The sequence below is a fragment of the Doryrhamphus excisus genome, chromosome 3 (assembly GCF_030265055.1).
Source record: "Doryrhamphus excisus isolate RoL2022-K1 chromosome 3, RoL_Dexc_1.0, whole genome shotgun sequence".
NCBI classification, from domain to species: domain Eukaryota; kingdom Metazoa; phylum Chordata; class Actinopteri; order Syngnathiformes; family Syngnathidae; genus Doryrhamphus; species Doryrhamphus excisus.
In genome coordinates, this window is record NC_080468.1 from 13520488 (window position 1) to 13543168 (window position 22681).

At 39.2% G+C, this 22681-nt stretch overlaps 1 protein-coding gene and 1 long non-coding RNA gene across 3 annotated transcripts; one reads left to right on the forward strand and one right to left on the reverse strand.

Annotated features, from left to right (window-relative positions):
- Window positions 1–968: 968 nt before the first annotated feature.
- On the forward strand, window positions 969–2021 carry LOC131125345 (uncharacterized). Its single transcript, XR_009129012.1, has 3 exons — window positions 969–1232; window positions 1309–1365; window positions 1487–2021. It is a non-coding gene; the product is annotated as an uncharacterized LOC131125345 (long non-coding RNA).
- LOC131125344 (CTD small phosphatase-like protein) lies at window positions 1264–20870 on the reverse strand. Of its 2 annotated transcripts, XM_058066803.1 has the most exons (8): window positions 20026–20870; window positions 9899–10056; window positions 9706–9738; window positions 8978–9079; window positions 7313–7369; window positions 6967–7059; window positions 5138–5323; window positions 1264–2696 (listed from the first exon to the last, which is right to left on the reverse strand). In XM_058066803.1, exons 1-8 carry the CDS (start codon window positions 20099–20101, stop codon window positions 2571–2573), a joined length of 831 nt encoding a protein of 276 aa, XP_057922786.1. In that variant the 5' UTR covers window positions 20102–20870; the 3' UTR covers window positions 1264–2570. The 2 variants fall into 2 exon arrangements, with proteins under 2 accessions (XP_057922786.1, XP_057922787.1); XM_058066804.1 differs by lacking the exon at window positions 9706–9738 and having other exon boundaries at window positions 20026–20862.
- Window positions 20871–22681: the final 1811 nt, after the last annotated feature.

The following is a 22681-nucleotide window of genomic DNA, read 5'->3' on the forward strand; positions in this document are numbered from 1 at the left end:
CACCATAATGGATGTGTCAAGGCTGCGTTCTAAATGAATATATTATAGCGACTACGGATGTGTTCCTGTTGACATGTCGTGTTCCAGAGTGTATAACCTTTTCGAGTGGCCGCGAATGCACCAGGGGTGGGGGCGTGTCGTGGTGAGAGAACCAGGAAGAAGGTACTGTTGTTGTGGTTGATGGCGTCTTAGTAGTGTGGTTACGGCCGACAGTAGCTATTGTTTTGGCATAAAAAAGCTTGTTATTGACCACAGTGGTGTTATTTTCATACAATAACTTTAGCGAGATCTTGTAACATGTACAGAGAAAAGAAAAACTTTGAAAAAAAACGGTAAGTCGTAGCCATAAACATAAAAACTTGTTTCAATGAAGCCTTTATTATGGAAAGTAAAACAAAAAAAGAAGATGCTTAGGGTGACAACACACACTCAAACCAAATAAGAATTGAAAAGTGTTCCAACAAAGTGACAATTTGACCACCCCTGGAAAAATAAACCAACCAAAGAGGGGAGAAGAAAAAAAAAAGCACAGAGAAAAAATCAAGTGTTTTAGAACTTTGGTGTTAAATCCTTTTAACAACTCAGAGTAAGTGAGGTGGTGCACAAAGAAAACCAGTAAGAGACAAAAAAAAATGAGTACAGGTACTGTGTAACTTCTCAACGCAAATACTAACGATAAAAAGGTAGGTAGAAAAATATCACAATGATACAAACATGTTTCTCAGCACGTCAAATCGTTGTGAGGAGTCGTCTTATAAAAAAAGGACATTGCACTGAAACCGTCATGAACACAACACTCAACCGCCATCACAAGTCAGTCCCCAATATCCCGCTATTGGTTGAGGTTGCGTTCTCAGACCACATGTGAATAGCGAAAAAGTATGGCAACTAATTGAGACGTTGGTAATAAAAAAAAATGTCTATTTTGACACAGAAATGCCTCCCTTCACTTACGGTGCAAGCAAAAAATAAGTATAATTTTATAACTTTTATAACCCGCAAGGCATGCTGGGTAAGTTCCCAGCATGCCTTGCGGGTTATAAAAGTATAAGTATATTATGACTTCCTGTGCAACTTCACCAACCCATGATGTGGTTTTAAAGGGGATTGTTCTGTGTGAAAATAGGGTAAATAGGTGAGATGCTGCTTTCTCCACAGGCGGTAAGGCAGATTCTGCGGCCTGAGAACCGATATTGGTTTCTAAAAATGTTGGACTGGAACTGATTCTGAAGGTATGAGACGTGAACCAAAGAAGTGGGATGGTTTTAAGAAAAAAAAAAAAAATCTGAAATCTTATTGCCATGACAGCAGATGGCTCCTCTCAAACAGGCACTGAGGTGAAGAGCAGTTCAAGAGTCTTGGAAGGTAAACGACACAAACACACACACACACACACACACACACACACACCTCCACTGGTGATACACGAGGCCATGCCTTCAATGGGAAGAAAAAAAGGCGTAATCAGGTCCTCTTTCTCTTCTAGAACCCCCCACCAAAGATGCTAACCTCATGAGGAACCTTTTCCACCGTGCACAATTCTCACCCCTTGCAGGTGACGCTCCACCGGTGACGTGCAAAATAAAAACACAAAAACAATAAGAGGGCGGGTTGAGGGGGGAGGGGTTAAATGCTGACATTGAAAAGCGAGAACCAATAAGGAAACAGCAAACATTAAAAGCATAACATTTCATTTGACGTCCATCAAATGAGTAAAAGCTAGAATGCAACACCTGGTTAAAATAGATGTTAAACTAGTTTGGCAACTAATAGAAGGGGCTACCAAAAAATAAAAATAAAATGGCACATATTAGCTGAGATTTAAGATGAAAACCACCAAAAAAAATAAAAAAAAGACGTGCAGCTGGGGTATATAAGGTTTACTCCTTTTCCTAACAAATTAACTATTTCTACAAAGTACAATGAAAGCAGAAAGGAAGTCTTACTGTATATCATGGCACAGGAGGGAAATATACTAAAGGAGACAATTGATGATAAAAAAAAAAAAAATACAGGAAAAATTTAAAGTTCTTCTGTGTCCACTTGATGAAGGATGGAGCGTTGAGAGGAGTATGTAGAAAACATCTCCCTTGTAGAAACATCACTCACACAAGGCACTTCATTCGGTAAGAAAAGCAGTCCTTTCCGCCAACCTGCATAGCAACAAGACGCGGACAAAAATCTTTGTGCCGTACCACAAAAGAAGTCTCAGACAAAAAAAAAAAAAAAGGTTTTCTTTTTTTTTTTGGTTTGAAGCACATAACCAAATAGTAAAACTTTGTTGTGTTTTGAAAATAAAGACCAGAGTTCAATCCTCTTAGCATTTTGTCCCTCGTTAGTGTCAACGTAGTTCAAAACACAGTGCTCCTGGCTTGGTAAGTGTTTCTGTCCTGTCGTGGGCACGGGAGGGGCTTCACATCCTGGGGACTCCGTGGTGCCGCCCTCTTCCGGGCGGGCCTCGGTCTGGCAGACGTGTGGGGGACAGCGGTAGGGAGGGGCGAGAGGTGGGGGGAAAAAAAAAAAAAAAAAAAAGAGAAGCGCGCGGAGGAAAGAGCCCGCTCTGGGTCCTGCTACCTGCTTCTCAGATTCTGCAGGACGCCGTAGACCTCTTCTTCTTTGCTGAGTCCCTCAAAGAAAGGCAGCAGGTCCAGGAGCTCGGTGTCATTCATGTCGTCAAACCAGGACTGGACTGGGACCTGAACAGGGGGGAGGGAGAACCTCTTTACTCTTGCTAAATTTGGGCGTGAAAAGGTTCAAACACATTATACAGTAGATGGCATGGTAACTGAATAAGAAGACGTAGCAAGAGGGATCAGTCATCCTTTTTTTTTTTTAAATTAGAGCCCTCTAGATATGAAAGAAGACCCCTATAGTCACCTTTATACTATTACCCAATATAGAAGACATAATACATTTAATAAGAAGACGTAGCAAGAGGGATCAGTCATCCTTTTTTTTTTTAACATTAGAGCCCTCTAGACATGAAAGAACACCCCTATAGTCACCTTTACACTATTACCCAATACATAATACATTTAATAATATAATACATTACATAATACATGCTTTATTAGAGTCTTGAACCAGTCATGATGTGCTATATATATCACTATATTGACAGTTACTATGGTACCCATTATGTCATTGGATGGTCACCTCGTCCTTCGGTACGTGACAAAAATACAAATAAAAAAATGATAATAAAAATTTTTTAAAAATACAAAATAATAAAAAATATATATTAATAAAAAAACTTACTCACTTACTATAAAGTAAAGTAAATACAATTAAACAAAATTAAACTGAATAAAATTAAATAAAATTAATTAAAATACTTGAACTATATTAGGAAAGCAGGAAGTGAACAAATGTAACAGTTACTGATTGTAAAAGTACCAGATGGAGGGGTAGGATTTAATAAGCTTTGCTTCTTCCTACTCCTTTTGGACATGTGGATCTGTGAACTGATTATGTGATGCATTCAATTGTAATCTGATGCATGTTCAAATGAAATAAAACCATTAATGACTATACTTTCATAAACCACGATGGAGTCAAGTCGCCAAACTGGACCCCCCGAGAGTCAACAAATAGTTGAAGTGAAAGTTGTGTAACATTCTTAGCTGGTAAGGTTTTCATGTGTGTACATTTGGGAGATTTGTCATATTCAGCAATACACCAGACAGTTAGTTTTACTTCCCAATAGGCAGCATCAACTAGTCATTATACTGCCAGAGTATTTCCCTTATTGCCTGTTAGGAAAGAACACGGTGGACGTAATCATGGCTCCCTTGGAGAGGACCACGCTGCGGATATGAGTCTTATTTCTGATTTGGAAGTTCAGTAGATGAAATATGATTTTTATTATTTACAAGCTCTGAGGAGATACCAAGTGCCTATTTAAGATGGTTACTGTGACATCTATTAGGGTTCCATGATTGGTGCCAGACAGAGAAGAGAAAGAATTTCCATAAAGTAGGATTCCTATTTATAAATGGAATACTGTCATGGCTGCACGACGGTCGAGTGGTTAGCGTGCAGACCTCACAGATAGGAAACACAAGTTCAATTCCACTCTCGGCCATCTCTGTGTGCAGTTTGCATGTTCTCCCCGGTGCATGCGTGGGTTTTCTCCCACATTCCAAAAACATGCTAGGTTAATTAGCGACTCCAAATTGTCCATAGGTATGAATGCGAGTGTGAATGGTTGTTTATCTATATGTGCCATGTGATTGGCTGGCCACCAGTCCAGGGTGTACCCCGCCTCTCGCCCGAAGACAGCTGGGATAGGCTCCAGCACCCCCGCAACCCTCATGAGGATAAGCGGTAAAAAATGAATGAATGAATACTATCATAGTTAGAGTATATTAAAAACCTTTTAAATACATGTTTTATTATTAGAGCCCTCTACACATGAACCGTTTACAGTTTTTGTGCAGACAGGAAGTGACATTCAGGGTTGAGTTTCAGCTTGGCGTGGGTTACGGCTACAACGGTAGTCAGTGTTTTTATTCAGGATTATTGTGACTGTTTTGCTCGGCCATCTGGGAGGGGCTCAGAGTAAAGCCGCTGGTCCTTCACTTAGAGAGGAGCCAGTTCAGAGAGTCCGGTTCTTCCCTGGTGAAGTGTTACCGGATGCCCAGCCGGGAGAAGTCCCCAGGGTAGCAGACCTAGGACACGCTGGAGGGATGTCTCACAGCAGGCCTTGGTACACCTTGGGACCGGGAAGTCTGGGCTTCCCCACTGAGACTACTGCCGGACCCCGGATAAGCAGAGGGGGGAAAAATATGGAAAAAAGGAATGATCCAGGGTGCGTTTAAAAGCAGCGTGTGCTTTGGTCTGGACCATAGATCCAAATTACAAGTGTGAACACAACCTCAGAAGTTCTAACATGGAAGTAGTAGAATCGTGTCCGGAAGATTTATTGTCTTGTAGCATATAAAAACTTTTACTTTCTACAAGCGCAGCTGTGTGAGATTCAGAGTAAAAAATACTTTCAACCACTAATTGCCGCTTGCAGATGTATTTTTAAAATGATTTTTTTTTTAGCTCAAACTATGAAGTCATAGCTGAAATAAAAAAGTACAAGTGACACACACACACACACACAAGCTCAACAAACAGCAAAGCAACTTACAGCATTTTCTGGGTGAAAAATGTACGATGCGGGTGAATTGTCCACGATGATGACGTTGCTGAGCTCTCGTCCCAGCCGGCTCAAGTCCTTCACGTAGTTCCCTCTGTGGAACACGCAGGACTCTCGGAAGAGTCGCGCTCGGAACACGCCCCACTGGTCCAGCAGGTCTGCCACAGGGTCTGCGTACTATCCAAAGCCACAGGAAAACATGCGTTACTACGTATGCTTAGTATTAGCGTTGTTTCATATCACTGTCCTAAAACTATACAATACAAGTTCTCTGCTACTCATATGCCTGAAACATGAGATGATTTACTATTTATATTGACGCTAAAAGCTACAGCAGTGTTTCCCAACCTTTATTGAGCGAAGGCGCTATTTCATGGCTATCATTAGCCAAGCTATATGCAGTATCGTGATGACTATGCATCAGTAATGTCATAGATTATGTTACCTTTCACACATGCATGAAGGCTGGCTACTGAACCGAGCCGACTAAAAAAAGTTTCTCCTCTCATTCTGTGTGGAAGTGGTACTTTTTGTCTTCTTTGTCCTTCTTCCTCACTCCACTTGAAAGTGTTTAGGTTTAGAATAAACTGGAGAGGCAGGGTGGTTAGCCGGTTGCTTGCCATGCTGGCGGGAGCAGTTTATGTCCCTGCAGTGATACCGTAGCCTGCCCATGTGATGTAAACAAAGCATAATAGCAGTACTGGGGTGTAATTTAATGTCTACAGGGCTCTATAATGCTAAAACCCATATTTAGAAAGTCATAAAAAGGTTTACAAAACTACGCAGGTTATTAATTGAAACCTATTCGGAGGAAATTTGCTTATTGCAAAGTCTGGAACCAAGTCTTTAACTTATTCAAGACCAAATAAGTCGAGAACTAATATTCATTCATTCATTTTCTACCGCTTTTCCTCACAAGGGTCGCAGGGGGTTGCTGGAGCCTATCCCAGCTGTCTTCGGGCAAGAGGCGGGGTACACCCTGGGCTGGTCGCCTGTCAATCACAGGGCACATATAGACAAACAACCATTCACACTCACATTCATACCTATGGACAATTTGGAGTCGCTAATTAACCTAGCATGTTTTTGGAATGTGGGAGAAAACCCACAAATGCACTGGGAGAACATGCAAACTCCACACAGAGATGGCCGAGGGTGGAATTGAACTCGGGTCTCCTAGTTGTGAGGTCTAGGTGGCAAATGTGTAAATATACAAGTGTACAGTGACAGTTATGATGTCGTCACTACCAACAGCACTAAATTCATCACATAGCAACTTAACACCCAAAAGGTGTACCTGGTACAAACCTGGTGGCCAGCCAATCACAGGGCACATAGACAAACAACCATTCACACTCACATTCATACCTATGGACAATTTGGAGTCGCTAATTAACCTAGCATGTTTTTGGAATGTGGGAGAAAACCCACGCATGCATGGGGAGAACATGCAAACTCCACACAGAGATGGCCGAGGTTGGAATTGAATCCTGGTCTTGTGTAGCTGTGAGGTCTGCGCGCTAACCACTCGACCGCCGTGCCGCCCATTTTTTTTTTTTTTTTTTGGACGAATGAAGTGAAATTGGGTGGTTGGGAATCACTGTTATGAAAGGATGCATCGGCTGCCCTTTTCTACTCTAAAAGAAGAGGTCTCAGGATAAATAAGCAACAATCCACATCTAGATTCTCACGCATTATTACTTACCCGCATATTAACTGACAGAAAAGCAGAAAAGCAGAGCAAGTGTGAGCATCTGAGAGTAAAAATGAAGAAAAGCAGAAAGTGAAAGGTAAAAAAAAAAGCTGAGGCCTTCACGTACCTTTGCAAGACTGGCTGTGAAGAGCACACATTCAAAGAGCTCGCCCATCTTTTGTAGGAACTCGTCCACGTGGGGTCGTTTCAGCACGTACACCTGCACACGTGGCGCATCCAACAGTCAAGGAGACACTTATGAGGTTATGTGTTCCCCCATGGATGGACCATCCATGCAGAACCTGCTGCTGAGACGTCATCCGTTCGGAATCTGAGGCTGCCACCCAGTGCAAGTAATCGTGAATAGGCCAACCAGGATAAACACAGCCTATCCTGGATTACTTGAATCGGATAACAACCATTTCTCGGATCTCCTCGTAGGCATATAAATAAGAAACTTTTGTGTGTATTACCTGATGAACTGTGCCGTCAATCTCCACTGGAACAATAAAATCTGCATTGCTGATTGGCTGCGGGAACAAAAACAGCAGCATTTGAGTCTCCACTCATCTATACACTACTAATTGTAATTTATTTTAATAACTGCAAGAATTGACATTTTACACTGGTGATTTCTTAGTGAGGTTGTAAGTGGAACTTCAACATGCAAAAAAGAAGAAACGGGAGTGTCGAGTAAGCAATTTATTGCAAACAAGCATTACATTCGACGAGGAGAAGACAACAGCCTGAGGCTGTTTCACTTTTATGCTTATTTGCAATAAATTGCTTACTCAAATTTACTTTTGCATTTCGCAGCTCAAGCGGTCTTAACATTTCGATCAGGAGTGTCCAAGTACCGCAGATGACCAGCAGAGGTCCCGCAATGAATACCACAACTCACAATGATTGGGATTTTTTTTTTTTTTTCAAGTGATGTAAGGAATGAGCATACATTCATACATAAATTACCAATAAGAAGGAAAATAAATTTCTGGGGATCACAATAGATGAAAATATGAACTGGAAACCTCATATTCCAAATATACAACATAAGGTGGCCAGAAATATTTCAATATTGAACAAAGCGAAATTTGTTCTCAATCAGAAATCACTCCACACTCTTTATTGCTCTCTGGTTCTACCATATCTTACTTATTGTGTGGAAATATGGGCTAATAACTATAAAAGCAATCTTCACTCGCTAAATGTACTGCAAAAAAGGTCAGTAAGGATAATTCATAATGCCGCCTACAGAGAACATACTAACTCCTTATTTCTAAAATCACAAATACTTCAACTTGCTGATATAGTTCATCTTCAAACAGCTAAAATAATACATAAGGCTAAAAACAACCAATTAGCTAAAAATGTCATCCAATACTTCTCTACAAGAGAGGAGAAATATGATCCCAGGGAAGAACTACATTTAAATAAAACACTTATATGCTAGGACTACGTTAAAAAGCCATAGCATTTTTAGTATGTGGAATCAAACTATGGAATGGATTGAGTAAGACCCTCAAACAATGCACAACGATGAGCCAATTCAAGAAACAATACAAGCAGTTGATGTTTGCTAAATACAAGGATGAAGAGTCTTGAACCAGTCATGATGTGCTATACATATCACTATATTGACACTTACTACATATGGTACCCATTATGACATTGGATGCTCATATCACCTCGTATTTTGGTACGTGACAAAAAAAAAAACTATAAAACTATATTAGGAAAGCAGGAAGTGAACAAATGTAAGCTTTGCTTCTTCCTACTGTTTTAAATTAAAAAAAAAATTAATTCAAATTTTTTTTAAAATTAAACTTAAACTATATTAGGAAAGCAGGAAGTGAACAAATCTAACAGTTACTGATTGTAAAAGTACCAGATGGAGGGGTAGGATTTAATAAGCTTTGCTTCTTACTACTCCTTTTTGGACATGTGGAACTGTGAACTTGATGCATGTTCAAATGAAATAAAACTATTACCATTATCATAAGATATAACCAGCACTGTAATATTACCTTTTTTGGGGGGACTAAAGCACATCCCTGTGCTCACACAGTCACCAAATTGAATTAACATAACCTTGAACGAATGGACATTTAAGTGATATTTCAAACAATACATCAACATACCTTGAATGAGCTGTGGACGAGTGTTTCATCCAAGTCAATCACAACACACTTTTTCCCGTAGTCCGATATTTTCATCTCCGGTAGGAGGTACTTGGCTGGTGGCTGTGCGGAAGACAAGAGAAACCGAGTATAAGACGTACGCAGAGCGGCACAGACAGATGGTCAGTGGAAACAGAGAGGGGAAACGGGCAGATGCAAGACACGCAAAAAGAAATACAAACCTTTGCATCGACAATTTAGTATGAGCGGCAATGTCACAATCCTTTAATTACGCGTTATTGAACATCATCCTATGATAGACAGCGACTGGAAGGAGATTTAATGAAGCCGCTTGGAAGGAATAATAAAGGCCATGCAGAGGTGAGCTAAATAGTGCTACTGTGAAAAACAGTCCCATCATGTATACCGTAATTTCCGGACTATAGAGCGCACCTGATTATAAGCCTCACCCGCTACATTTTTTAGACTCTTAATTGATTACCCTGGATAGCAAAAAGCATATAATGGCTGCCTTCCAAATAGTTTAGGATAGGATAAAAAAAATAGGATAAAACCCCAAAAAGCGCAGCTGCAGCTTTGATAGGCTGAAAATGAGCGGCAGCGTGGCAGCAGAGCTGACGCTCTCCTAGGAGCGGTGGAGCCCACACAGGGAGAACGTGCCAGCACCGGCGCTCACACAGGGCTGCATGCAAAGGAAAAGTGAAAAAAAAAAAAAAGCCAATACATACACTAGGGACAGGGAGAACCTCGACCTGGTCGCACTATAACACAGGAGACAGACATATGTATGTGAAGGGGGCGGGGGGAGGATAAAAGGACACAAAAAAAAGGTCCATAAAAGAGGAAGTAAATAAAGACAAATAAGAGACACCATTGCAACAGAATAAAACTTAGCATTTATAGCCACTAATGGTGCCTTGCCTTGGGGGGTGATCCATTCTCCTCAACAGGTGGAGGCAGGGGAGCGGTGTTGCTATTGGTGGCTGGCGGCTCCACATTGTAGTTGCGGAAGCAGCAGAAGAATGTGCTGAAGATGCTGCGGCTCCTCTGCTTCTTTAGGCTGCTGTTGGACTGGGACGCTATCAAACAGAAAAGGAGAGAGTTAAGTATTTCCAATATGGGAATCAAACAGTCAAGGTGTAATGTTTCCCCACAGGACACGACAGGAAGTGGGGACAAGAAGGGGCTTGATGACTTCTGTTTTCGCAAACATTAGCCACGTTTACATGAGTTTTTCTCTTTCCGAATGACCTTTCCGAAAGCAATGGTATACATGGAAAGGAATATTGCAATCTCTTGTCTACATGCGCCGCTATAATCAACCAGAATAGTCAATGGGGCATGCGCAGTAAAACGTAAACATCAACATCACGTGATACCGACTTCCCTGTGTTTTTCTTTAACTTGTCGGAATAACTCCGTATTGCTAGTTTTTTGTTCGTTCAGTCTCGAAATTTAATTTGGATCAAAAACAAACTTTCCGTAGCAGTCCGGTGCCGATTGCTCGCCTCCATTTTTAAAACTGGAGAACGTCTCGAGCTGCGTGTTACGTCATATCTGAGCATGTGCTGTAAAAATGTACCCAGGATAAATTTAAACAAAACAGGAAAAGATCAAATTCAATCTTGAGTTTAATTTTAAAATTAAACTCAAAATAAGTTTTATATAGATATATATTTTCATTTTTAATTTAATTAAATTTCAATTTATTTAATTTTGTCATGTTTTATATAGATATATAGTTTCATTTTTAATTTAATTAAATAGAATTTAATTATTTTTTATTTATTTAATTTTATTTGTTCATGTTTTATATAGATATACATTTTCATTTTTAATTTAATTAATTTTTTCATTTATTTAATGTAATTTTTTCATGTTTTATACAGATAAATATTTTCATTTTTAATTTAATTAAATTTTATTTAATTAATTTTTTTTTATTTATTTTAATTTTTCATGTTTTATATATATATTTTTTTATTTTTTTTTATTTTTTTTAATAAAACTGGACTTGTGAATAAAGTATAGAAGTGTTTAAATTCTGTTCCACACCGAAAGCTGCTTGTCAACCGCCAATAAACAACAGAAGAAGAAGAAAAACACGACAAAGAAGAACGCATCCTACAACTTTCCGTTTGAGCGGGTATAAGACACCTCAATCAGATTGGGGAAAGGAATATTCCACCCTCGTGAATCCGATTCATTCGGATTGGCACTTTTCTTTCGGAATGAGGTGTTATATTCTTTCCGTTTCCGCAAATAAAACAAATGCAATTGGAATATTTGGGTCCATGTATATGTGGCTATTGATGAGGGGTAAAAACATCAGACCCCAACTGAAACGCCAGCACCACGACAACACCCAAGGGCTTGTTCCTATCGCTGCAGCGTTTGAAAAATACAAAAAAAAAATCTTGCCAGAGACAACCTGAGGGTTAAAACAATCTGTGATTTCATCATGGAAATGATTTTGACTAAGAAATATAGAACAAAGTTATCAAATCTTGGGTCGTGTGATAAAGCCTGACTCATCCGCTAATCTGCTAATGAGTTAGCTGTATGGATGACCATCAGTCACACACTGACACACTTCTGATAGTAAATCCACACCCAATAACAACAAGACATGAGGTATAAATAAATAACAGCTTACTCCTTCCATGCCCAACCTGAGTCCATTTTGGAAAAGCTTTAGTATGTTTTTTCCTCCCATTTTTTCAGCTGACAGGTGAGTTCCTGAAAAAAGCATGCATGCGAGGAGGGTGTTGGGGAGGGAAGGGTGGAGGCAAGAGGCTCAGACCACGTAGTCTATATAAGGCTGCATTCCACTCCACCTATTATTCCCACTCCCTTGCCCCTTTACTCACACACCTAGAATGATATTACGAGTCAAGAGGACTACGGTCTTTCTTTCTACAAATTGAAATACGCCACTTTGTGCTGCTGTTTTTGCTCAAACGCAAACCCAACAGATATTCTCCTAAGTCAGTGCATTGGCTTAGAATATACAGTACCTGAATAACCATTTATTGAGTACTGTATGTCGAAGGTCATTCAACAGTTATCGCTCTGCTTAAAAGGAACACTTGAAGTTCAATCACCGCCTCTTGAGAGAGGAAAACAAGTTCATTCGCACAAAGGCCGAGTAAAAAAAAAATACATAGAGTACACAGACAATGACTCACATCTCACAGTATATAGGGGAATAGGCGACAATGACACAAATACTGGTAAATACTGGTAAGCTGGTAAATTAACATAGTAGTTTGACACTTGCATGGTAGGCTCTACCAGTTGCCGCATGCAATTCAGATTCTTACTAGGACTCATTTTGGACTTGACTGAACCAAAACTCTGAAGGTGTTATGCTGGTGTTATGAAAAAAAACAATCCACAGGCTATAAATGGCCCCAGAGCCGCACATTGGACTCCCCCTAAGAAAACCTCTCACAAAAACAAGGGCAGCCAGAAGACTGAACTACGGCATCGCGGTGAATGATAATACATGAAGCATTGAACATTAAGTGTTTTACACACGCTATAAACCTTGCAATCCAACTTAACTCTGTGTTTCCAGAATCCCTCGTTCTTTATGTGTGGCTGTAATTCTACATTTAATCAAAAGTTACTTATGACTTGTCAGATCAAAATGCAAAAGCTGCATAAGACTTCTAGCAAAACATGCAATAGTAGCATCTATTTCACAACTGCATCATGGGGACTGTAGTTCTTTTAGCATAAACACAAAACAAAGGGGACCGATTATGCTTTTTCCACTTTTCTGACCTATAAATGTTAGAATGTTGTATTCTAATATTAAAAGATGCCAAAGTTTCAGATAATGAGGTTTGCACATTTGGAAGTGAACCCTGAAAGAACTCTGAACAGTTTCATAGAGTTTTTTCTAACACCGGCACCCTGTGACATCACAATGAGCCAGACTTCCTTATATGGGCGTGCCCGGGTACAAGCCGAGTGTGACCAGTGGGCCTGACTGGAGGCGGGCCATGGGTAGAATAAATTAAAATCAGACCGTTTTGGCAATCCGAGGAAATACAATTGGAATAGGTGCAGATTGTGGAAGATCTTGAAAGCTTTTTGTGCTGGTTATTGTGTGTAGTTGCTCTACGAGTCCACAACTCAATACAAAGGGCCGATGTGAGAATGAGAATAATACAGGTAGGTCCCCCTTTAACATAAATACACATCTGCATTAATGATGAGTAGTAGCAAGTTTGTGGAAAAGTATTGCATTACCATAATAAATACCATGAAACCATTATAGTTTTGCTTATCGTAATCTCATACCAATCTACATTCTATACTATTTCTGACTGATATGCGATATCAATATCGGATTGGGACACACCTACTCATTATGTCGTTAAAGCCTCTTTCTCCAGTTTCATTTAATTTTTATGAATGACTTTCACCGCAATACTGCAAGTACATGGTAATACACAGAGTACATAAATGACCTCTTTCAATGAAAAATGTTCCTACAACAGTGTGAGAAAATGCTTCAATGGACACAGCAGAAATTAATGCACTAACATCTCCCAAAGCAACTTTCTCATGCTCTAATGATGATTGTTTACCTTGTTGAATTATGAAAGAGGTTGAGTAAAAATGTGAAATGACCTTACATACAATACAACACAATATTTTCATAAAATAAACCCTCACTAGCGCGGTATATTGCAATAAAAGTAGGACAGTGAGGCCCAATCCTGTGACTCATCACTACAATTGGCCGCTGTGATGAGGTCGGCACAGTGCGCCCAAGTCATAAACACAGCCGGGGTTGCACAAGTCTTCAATTTAGATTTTGGCAGCTTTGAGGGGTTATTGCATGGAAGTATCCTGCCAAGTTCCGGTAGCAACATACATATACAAATGAATGAAAAACTGAATGGAGAAAATAAACTATACTGTACGGAGCATGTACCAAACAGTGACATGACGACACCGATGCGTGTTGTGAGCACTGCACGGCGGTCATCTATTTGGGTAAGGCACTTGGGTAATGAACACCCCTACAAAATCTGTGGACTTTTCCCTCGCCAGTGTTCATAAGTTCTGCAGATTCACTCAGAACGTGTTCTTCATTACACAGTACTTAGCTTACTTTTACGGGCCTGTTATTACGCCAAAAATATGCATATTACAGCAATTTTTACATATTTATGCCTAAAATTAACAATTTTCAAATATTAAAAAATGAACAACAATACAGCTGCACGGTTAGCGCACAGACCTCACAGCTAGGAGACCCAAGTTCAATCCCACCCCCGGCCATCTCTGTGTGGAGTTTGCATGTTCTCCCCGTGCATGCGTGGGTTTTCTCCGGGTACTCCGGTTTCCTCCCACATTCCAAAAAAACATGCTAGGTTAATTAGCGACTCCAAATTGTCCAAAGGTATGAATGTGAGTGTGAATGGTTATTTGTCTATATGTGCCCTGTGATTGGCTGGCCACCAGGTTTGTATCAGGTACACCTTTTGGATGTTAAGTTGCTATGTGATGAATTTAGTGCTGTTGGTAGTGACGACACCATAACTGTCACTGTACACTTGTATATTTGCACATTTACACATTTGCCACCTAGACCTTACAACTAGGAGACCCGAGTTCAATTCCACCCTCGGCCATCTCTGTGTGGAGTTTGCATGTTCTCCCCGTGCATGCGTGGGTTTTCTCCGGGTACTCCGGTTTCCTCCCACATTCCAAAAAAACATGCTAGGTTAATTAGCGACTCCAAATTGTCCATAGGTATGAATGTGAGTGTGAATGGTTGTTTGTCTATTTGTGCCCTGTGATTGGCTGGCAACCAGTCCAGGGTGTACCCCACCTCTCGTCTGAAGACAGCTGGGATAGGCTCCAGCACTCCCGCGACCCTCGTGAGGAAAAGCAGTAGAAAATGAATGAATGAATTTAGAAATATAAAAAATATATAAATAAAATATGCTACAGCTCCAAAAATGATCCATTTATAGTCAAAATCTACTGGAAATTCACTTATCACAGTCCAGCTATGGAACTAATAAAACAAGGGATTACCAATTGTCCTAAGTGCACCCCCCCTCGCACATTTTTATTGGCCAATTTCCTCCAGAATAAATGTTTTTAAAAAATATCAAAAATATCTCGGAAATCACTCCCCAGTCACGCCCCCCCCCCCCCGGGGTAAGAACCTGGAAGTGCGTAGGAGGCGTGTGCTGTATATCATGAGAGTCGAAGGCATGATGTAAATGCCGCTACTCCACCTCACAGACACATTTGAAGCCTCGTGAAGCACCATGAGAGTTGAGTCACAACTTTAAACAGCTGACCCTCCTCCTATTTCACGGACGCTTTCAACGTTTTAACAAAATCGAAGCAAGATGAACACACACAAGCGGAGAGAGAAATAACTTTTAAAGGAGACAATTTTCCTTAAATTGGACAGGAGTCCGGTGTAGCTCCTTTCTCCCCCAAGAAAAGGATCATCTTTGAGAGTAGCTACGCTTGGCCCTGAGGTCAGTGTGGTTCCCTCGCCAACAAGGCAGGGAGGGGAGCCTATATTTAGTGCTGCTGTTGGGCAACTAACTCAGTGTGAAAGGCAGCCACATGTCATATAACATTCAGTGGAGGAACAGTTTTTCGTTTTGTGTCCGTGCCTGTTCAAATCCCGAGGAGGACTACCTGTTAAATTCCTCTGGGGCCGCTGCTGGGGATGGGCTCCATGTCATGTGATTTGCAGCAGATAAGCAAAAGATAAATCATTGACCGAGTGTGTAATAAACTCGCCATAAAGCCGGGCCCCATCTCCTGTCCGACATACATATGACCCATCAATACTCGGGTTCCAAAACTGCTGTAAGTTAATCAAGTGTACACTTAAGAGCAACTCTTAAAGTGATAGGACCGGTGTTTACTTCACATTGAAAGTACAGTACATTCTGGCCTTGGGGGGTGGGGGGGTTCACCATCAGTGGTACATCTATTTATGCTTTACTCACAGCAAACAAGCCATTCAAAACCTTCTAGATTGGACCAAGAAGTTTGCAGTGTTTCCCCAATTCATTTGTTTATTTATTTGCGGCGGACCGCCACAGAACGATTTGCACGACCCGTTCATCGCGGAACGTTTGCACAGCATTTGGTGAAATTCCTTCGTCTGAAACCCCATGTTTCTTTAAGTGGACACGGGGGAAGTTACGTCAGAACAGGAGCGCTTGATTTGCTCACGAATCTAGCCTCATTTTAATCTACTATTTGAGACATTTTCTTTTTTTACTGTTAGCAGATTTATTCCTCACATCGGCCCGATCGTTCACCCTTACCAATTATGCATTATAGATCATAATGCCTGCTAGACCTTTGCCATAGATAAAATAAGATATGCCTTTATTCATGCCTCAGTGGGAAAAATTTGCATTGCACAGCAGCAAGAGTACAGAATCAGTTAAGCAGTACAAAATACACAATATAGAAAAACAAACAATATAAACAACCCAAGTATTAACAAAATCAACAGTTTTACCCAGATAATATGAAACGAGATGAGATATATGACCAGTCTATACTTTTAGGTTATCACATGGTTTGTCTGGTATCAGGCCAGGTATTATGCCCACAAGTGTCAGTATCATCGCCTATACTGGCACTATTTAATACTATACTTTAATACTGATACTATTTAATCATGAGCTTATTATCACGCACTATTTAATATTATACTAATATTTACGATACTATTTACTATTTAACCGCTAACATGTTGACAGAGCACAGACGGCAGAAAAACAAACGCTTAGTGTTCACGCTCGTGCGCTGTTCTCTGATTGGTTGTTTCACGGGCACGATACCAGAGCAGCGTGCTCTGAGTGGACAGCTACGGGGGCTGATACTGGACATGGTTAAACTCTATATTTTATCAGTATCACTGCCCTGGGCTTTGACACAGTATCATTCATGGGCGGTTTCTAGGGTACAGGGACAATTAATACTGTAGTATGTGATAAACTATGAGATCTTGCTAGTGAGTTAATACAAGTCATTATAGAAATACTTCACATAGAACTTAATATATCGCATTTAGATACTGTCTACTTCACAGTGGTGCGGCCATATTTTAAATGTTCTAGTAACATCCTCCCACCAATATGCCAAGATATCATCGACTGTGACACCCACGTCTGTTTAAGTCACAGCCGCCGTTACATATTTCCCCTCCGAGGATAGTGCATTGTGGAACTTGGGGGAAAAAAAACTTCTCACATTACAAAAAGGGTTAAAGGTGACAGCTGAGCTGTAACGGTGATATACGTCCAATGGGTATAGGTGACCCGGAAACCGTCCCGGTAGCCTCAGGAAGGACACAAGCGGACGTTAGAAGTTAGAGTGTTGACCTCTATATTTCGACACACAAAAGGTGAGGACATGTTTATTTCAACTGAAATGTGAGCCATGAGCATATTGTTGTTATGAATAACATAAATCCTATTGAACTATGAAGTCATCACAGAGGAGGATAAACTGGAAGAGATATGACATGACAAATGGGTATATTGAGTAAAATTCTGCCTTAATGTTTTGGGATGCCATAACCAAAATATTAGAAATGATTCATTTCACGCAACACTACACTATTGTCATGTAAATGCAAATTAAATGACGGTGACTGTATTATTCAGATATTGCTGTTGTCATTTAGAAATTTAGATTTTCCGTGCCGATTTTTTTCCTCCAATTTTAGGATTGAAATTGGATCAGATCGGATTGGCAAAACTATACAAAAAAATCGAATCAGAAGTCAAAAAACTTGGATCGGTACATCCCTATTGTAAACACTTTTTTTTACTCAAAATGTAGGCACATAAATCAGAACCAGAGGTAATTTAGGATGGAGATGTTTATGTTACACGCTAACGATGGATCTGCGCAATCGATCGATAGCGCTGCGCCCGAAATGGATCCATCGTTATCGCACAAAGCGATCGATTTCTGCGCTGCCTTGCGCTGGAGACCGATGCTTTGACACTGCGCTGACGGCAGACGAAGCTTTGATTTGACAACAAAAGGAACGTGGAAATAAAAGTATCGCATAAATACATGAGTTCGTGTTGGTTTGTATATTCTGGTATGACTCGTGTTTTGGTCGTGCATGACAAGTTTGCTACCGGTTAAAAGTTTAAGAACTCTCCACAATCAGTCATGATGTGCTTTATATATCACTATATTGACAGTTACTATGGTACATATAATGTTTTTGTATGGTCATATCACCTTGTACTTCGGTACGAGGTACATTATTTTAAAAAAATGTATTATGGAAAGCAGGAAGTGAACAAATTAAACAGTTACTAATTGTAAAAGTAAACTGTATTATGGAAAGCAGGAATTGAACAAATGTAACAGTTACTGATTGTAAAAGTACCAGATGGAGGGGTAGGATTTAATAAGCTTTGCTTCTTCCTACTCCTTTCGGACATGTGGAACTGTGAACTGATTATGTGATGCATTCAATTGTAATCTGATGCATGTTCAAATGAAAATAAAACCATTACCATTACACAAAACCTACGTTTTTAAGTGTTAAGATGGTCTGTGTCTCTTTTCCATTGGTCATGAACACTTGTTTTATGCAGACAGAGGAGGTAGTAAATACTCCAGAGCTTGGAACACCTGTAGGAATTAGTTGCCCCAACTGGCAACCTCCATTTCTGCAGAGCAGCTTTAAATTGTTGACCCATTTTGTGGTCACTGAAAAAAAGGGCTTTTTGTAGAATTTTGAAAAGCACATTTTTTTGGTCACCTCACCTTTTTTAACCTCTGATACACCATTTAACCTTGTACCATTTCAAGCTATTTGTTTGGACTTGAATTCACGTGTTTACATTTTGTCATTAGTCTTTTGACTTCCTGTTTGAGTGTCGCTATTTTCTTAATCGATTCTGAAAGCTTTTACATAGCTTGCCTATTTTAATGCTTATTTAATGTCTTTGGTTCACTGTGTTGTGTTAGTTTGGCTTTGGTCATTTCCACCTCCACTGCTCTATTTATTTTTTTAGATGTAGTTATTGTGTTATTGTGACACTTGCTGTTAACTTTTATTATTTTATTGTAACTGTTGAACTTTGAGATCATTTATTTGTTGTAAAGTGCGTTATAAATTAAATATATTATTAATATTTAATTAATATTTAATTTAATTTCAAAGTATTAGTTTTTCCAAAAACATACTCGGTTAATTGGCGACTCCAAATTGTCCATAGGTATGAATGTGAGTGTGAATGGTTGTTTGTCTATATGTGCCCTGTGATTGGCTGGCCACCAGTCCAGGGTGTACCCCGCCTCTCGCCCAATGACAGCTGGGATAGGCTCCAGCACCCCCGCGACCCTCGTGAGGAAAAGCGGTACAAATTGAATGAATTCATTAATTAATATTTAATTTGATTTTTTCCAAAAACATGCTAGGTTAATTGGCGACTCCAAATTGTCCATAGGTATGAATGTGAGTGTGAATGGTTGTTTGTCTATATGTGCCCTGTGATTGGCTGGCCACCAGTCCAGGGTGTACCCCGCCTCTCGCCCAATGACAGCTGGGATAGGCTCCAGCAGCCCCCGCGAACCTCGTAAGGAAAAGCGGTAGAAAATGAATGAAGGAATTATTAATATTTTAAACGAAAGAAAAACAGTTAAAAATGCGTGAAATAATAATAAAAATACAATTAATCATATTATTGTAAATATTAAGCGGCGTCAAACCGATTTAGAAGCTATGCGTTGACACCAATCAGTGCGTTTTGACGGCGGGCGACCGTTTTGAAGTTAAATAGGGGTACAACTTGATGAACTATGCATCTCAATGCAAAGTGTAACAGTGCCCTACCAATGTTAAAAGTGTTTAAACCTGTTGCTTTTTTGTTTCCTAATGCCACTTGTGTTTTTTAAATGATTATGACCACCACGTAGTTGCGGTGAGCGCAACTACTAGCAGATGGGAAGTAGTTAGCTCAGCTAGCTACCGTTAAGTCCACGCGACCGTCGAATGTTCTTACCTTTTTCCTGGTTAAAGGATATTATTTCCTCCTCCTTGGGGTTGGAAACTTGCGTTATTATTGACATGTGGTCCATTGAGCCGGGTGGTTATTCCGTTGTGGACTCCGGTAATATTAGAGGGGATGCTAGCTAACGTTAGCTAGCTGTTTGATATGAGGGTGATCGGGTAGCCCACAAAGACCAGAAAAGCGTCCGAAGCGAAGCGTTGTGGCAGCGGGGGGAGCCGGCCAGCTAGCGCGGTGCTGAATAAAAGCCAGTTAAGGACTGTCATCTAGAGCTCTGTGAATAACACATTCGTGAAATGACTTCTTTTTGTGGACTAAACCTTCAAAAGTCCAAACAAACGAACGCTGAATCAAGCCACTAGCTGAAGTTAACAACTAGCCGTGTTAGCCGTCAAGCTAGCCGATCATCGCCCGTAAAGAAAATGTGCAACCTTGTCTACCGCCAAAAAAAAAAAAACACTTGGAACCCCGTCGAAAGGTTATTCTTATCCCAAACATGGAGTAGACGCTGGGTTGGACAATGTTAAAGTTATCGCGCTAACACTTGTAGGCTATGTGCTGGCCCGACATTCCCCCATGCAACATGGAGGCTTTATGTATTTGAGTTGCATGTCAAGCGGGGGCGTTCGGAGTGGGAGGGGGCGCTTTGCTGCTGTCATGGAGTCTCTGAGGCAGCCTTGTACTAACTACAACATGGCTCAACATTGCAACTTACTTTCGCCACTACGTTGTTAAAAATTATACTTCAGAAACAAAGTAACGGCCCGTTGATAACATAAAAAAAACACATACCGCAGTTAAACCCCAAAGTTTTCACATAAACTGCGCTATTTTTAACTATCGATTGCGTAGAGTTTGTTTGATTTCCGGCGCGTGCCAACATTATTGTTTGTGCCCCCCTTTAATGGCTATTTATAGGACAAAGCGCGCCATCTTGTGTCTGTATTGTAGTACTGCATCAAGGCAGTAAAATAATGCACAATTGGCAAAACATAATGTAATGTAATGCAATTAAGACATGATGTATCAATTTATCTTGCAATATATAAATACAAATATACATAAATATATATATATATATATATATATATATATATATATATATATATATATATATATATACATTTTTAACTTACATTTTAAGACATTTTTGTTTTTGTGTTACTACCCCAACCTTCCATAAGTGGGTCAAAAATGATCCGGTCAGGTTGTTTTCTTGAAATATCTTTGTAATGAAATTTTTTTATAATTTCATATTCCAGGTATTCCTCAAGAAATATGTTTTTGATATCATGCCGTTCACATTTTTAACTTATCTTTCATACATTTTAAGAAATTTTTGTTTTTGTGTTACTACCCCAACCTTCCATAAGTGGGTCAAAAAGAACCCGGTCAGGTTGTTTTCTTGAAATATCTTTGTAATGAAAAAAATTTATCATTTCATATTCCAGGTATTTCTCAAAAAACATGTTTTGATATCATGCCATTCACATTTTTAACTTACATTTTAAGAATTTTTTGTTTTTGTGTTACTACCCCAACCTTCCATAAGTGGGTCAAAAATGACCCGGTCAGGTTGTTTTCTTGAAATATCTTCGTCATGAAATTTTTTTATCATTTTATATTAGAGGTATTCCTCAAAAAACATGTTTTTGATATAATGCCATTCACATTTTTAACTTACCTTTTATACATTTTAAGAAATTTTTGTTTTTGTGTTACTACCCCAACCTTCCATAAGTGGGTCAAAAATGACCCAGTCAGGTTGTTTTCTTGAAATATCTTTGTAATAAATTAAATTAATTATATAATAATATAATTTATAATAATTAATTAATTCTTTGAAATATCTTTGTAATTAAATTTTTTTATCATTTCATATTCCAGGTATTCCTCAAAAAACATGTTTTTGATATAATGCCATTCACATTTTTAACTTACATTTTAAGAATTTTTTGTTTTTGTGTTACTACCCCAACCTTCCATAAGTGGGTCAAAAATGACCCGGTCAGGTTGTTTTCTTTAAATATCTTTGTAATGAAATATTTTTTCATCATTTCATACTCCAGATATTCTTCAAAAAACATGTTTTTGATATCATGCCATTCATATTTTTAACTTACCTTTTATACATTTTAAGAAATTTGGGTTTTTGTGTTACTACCCCAACCTTGCATAAGTGGGTCAAAAAGAACCCGGTCAGTTTGTTTTCTTGAAATATCTTTGTAATGAAATTTTTTTATAATTTCATATTCCAGGTATTCCTCAAAAAACATGTTTTTGATATCATGCCATTCACATATTTTAACTTACCTTTTATACATTTTAAGACATTTTTGTTTTTGTGTTACTACCTCAACCTTCCATAAGTGGGTCAAAAATGACCCCGTCAGGTTGTTTTCTTGAAATATCTTTGTAATTACATTTTTTTTTATCATTTCATATTCCAGGTATTCCTCAAAAAACATGTTTTTGATATCATGCCATTCACATTTTTAACTTACCTTTTATACATTTTAAGATTTTTTTGTTTTTGTGTTACGACCCCAACTTTCCATAAGTGGGTAAAAAATGACCCGGTCAGGTTGTTTTCTTGAAATATATTTGTAATATTTTTTTTATCATTTCATATTCCAGGTATTCCTCAAAA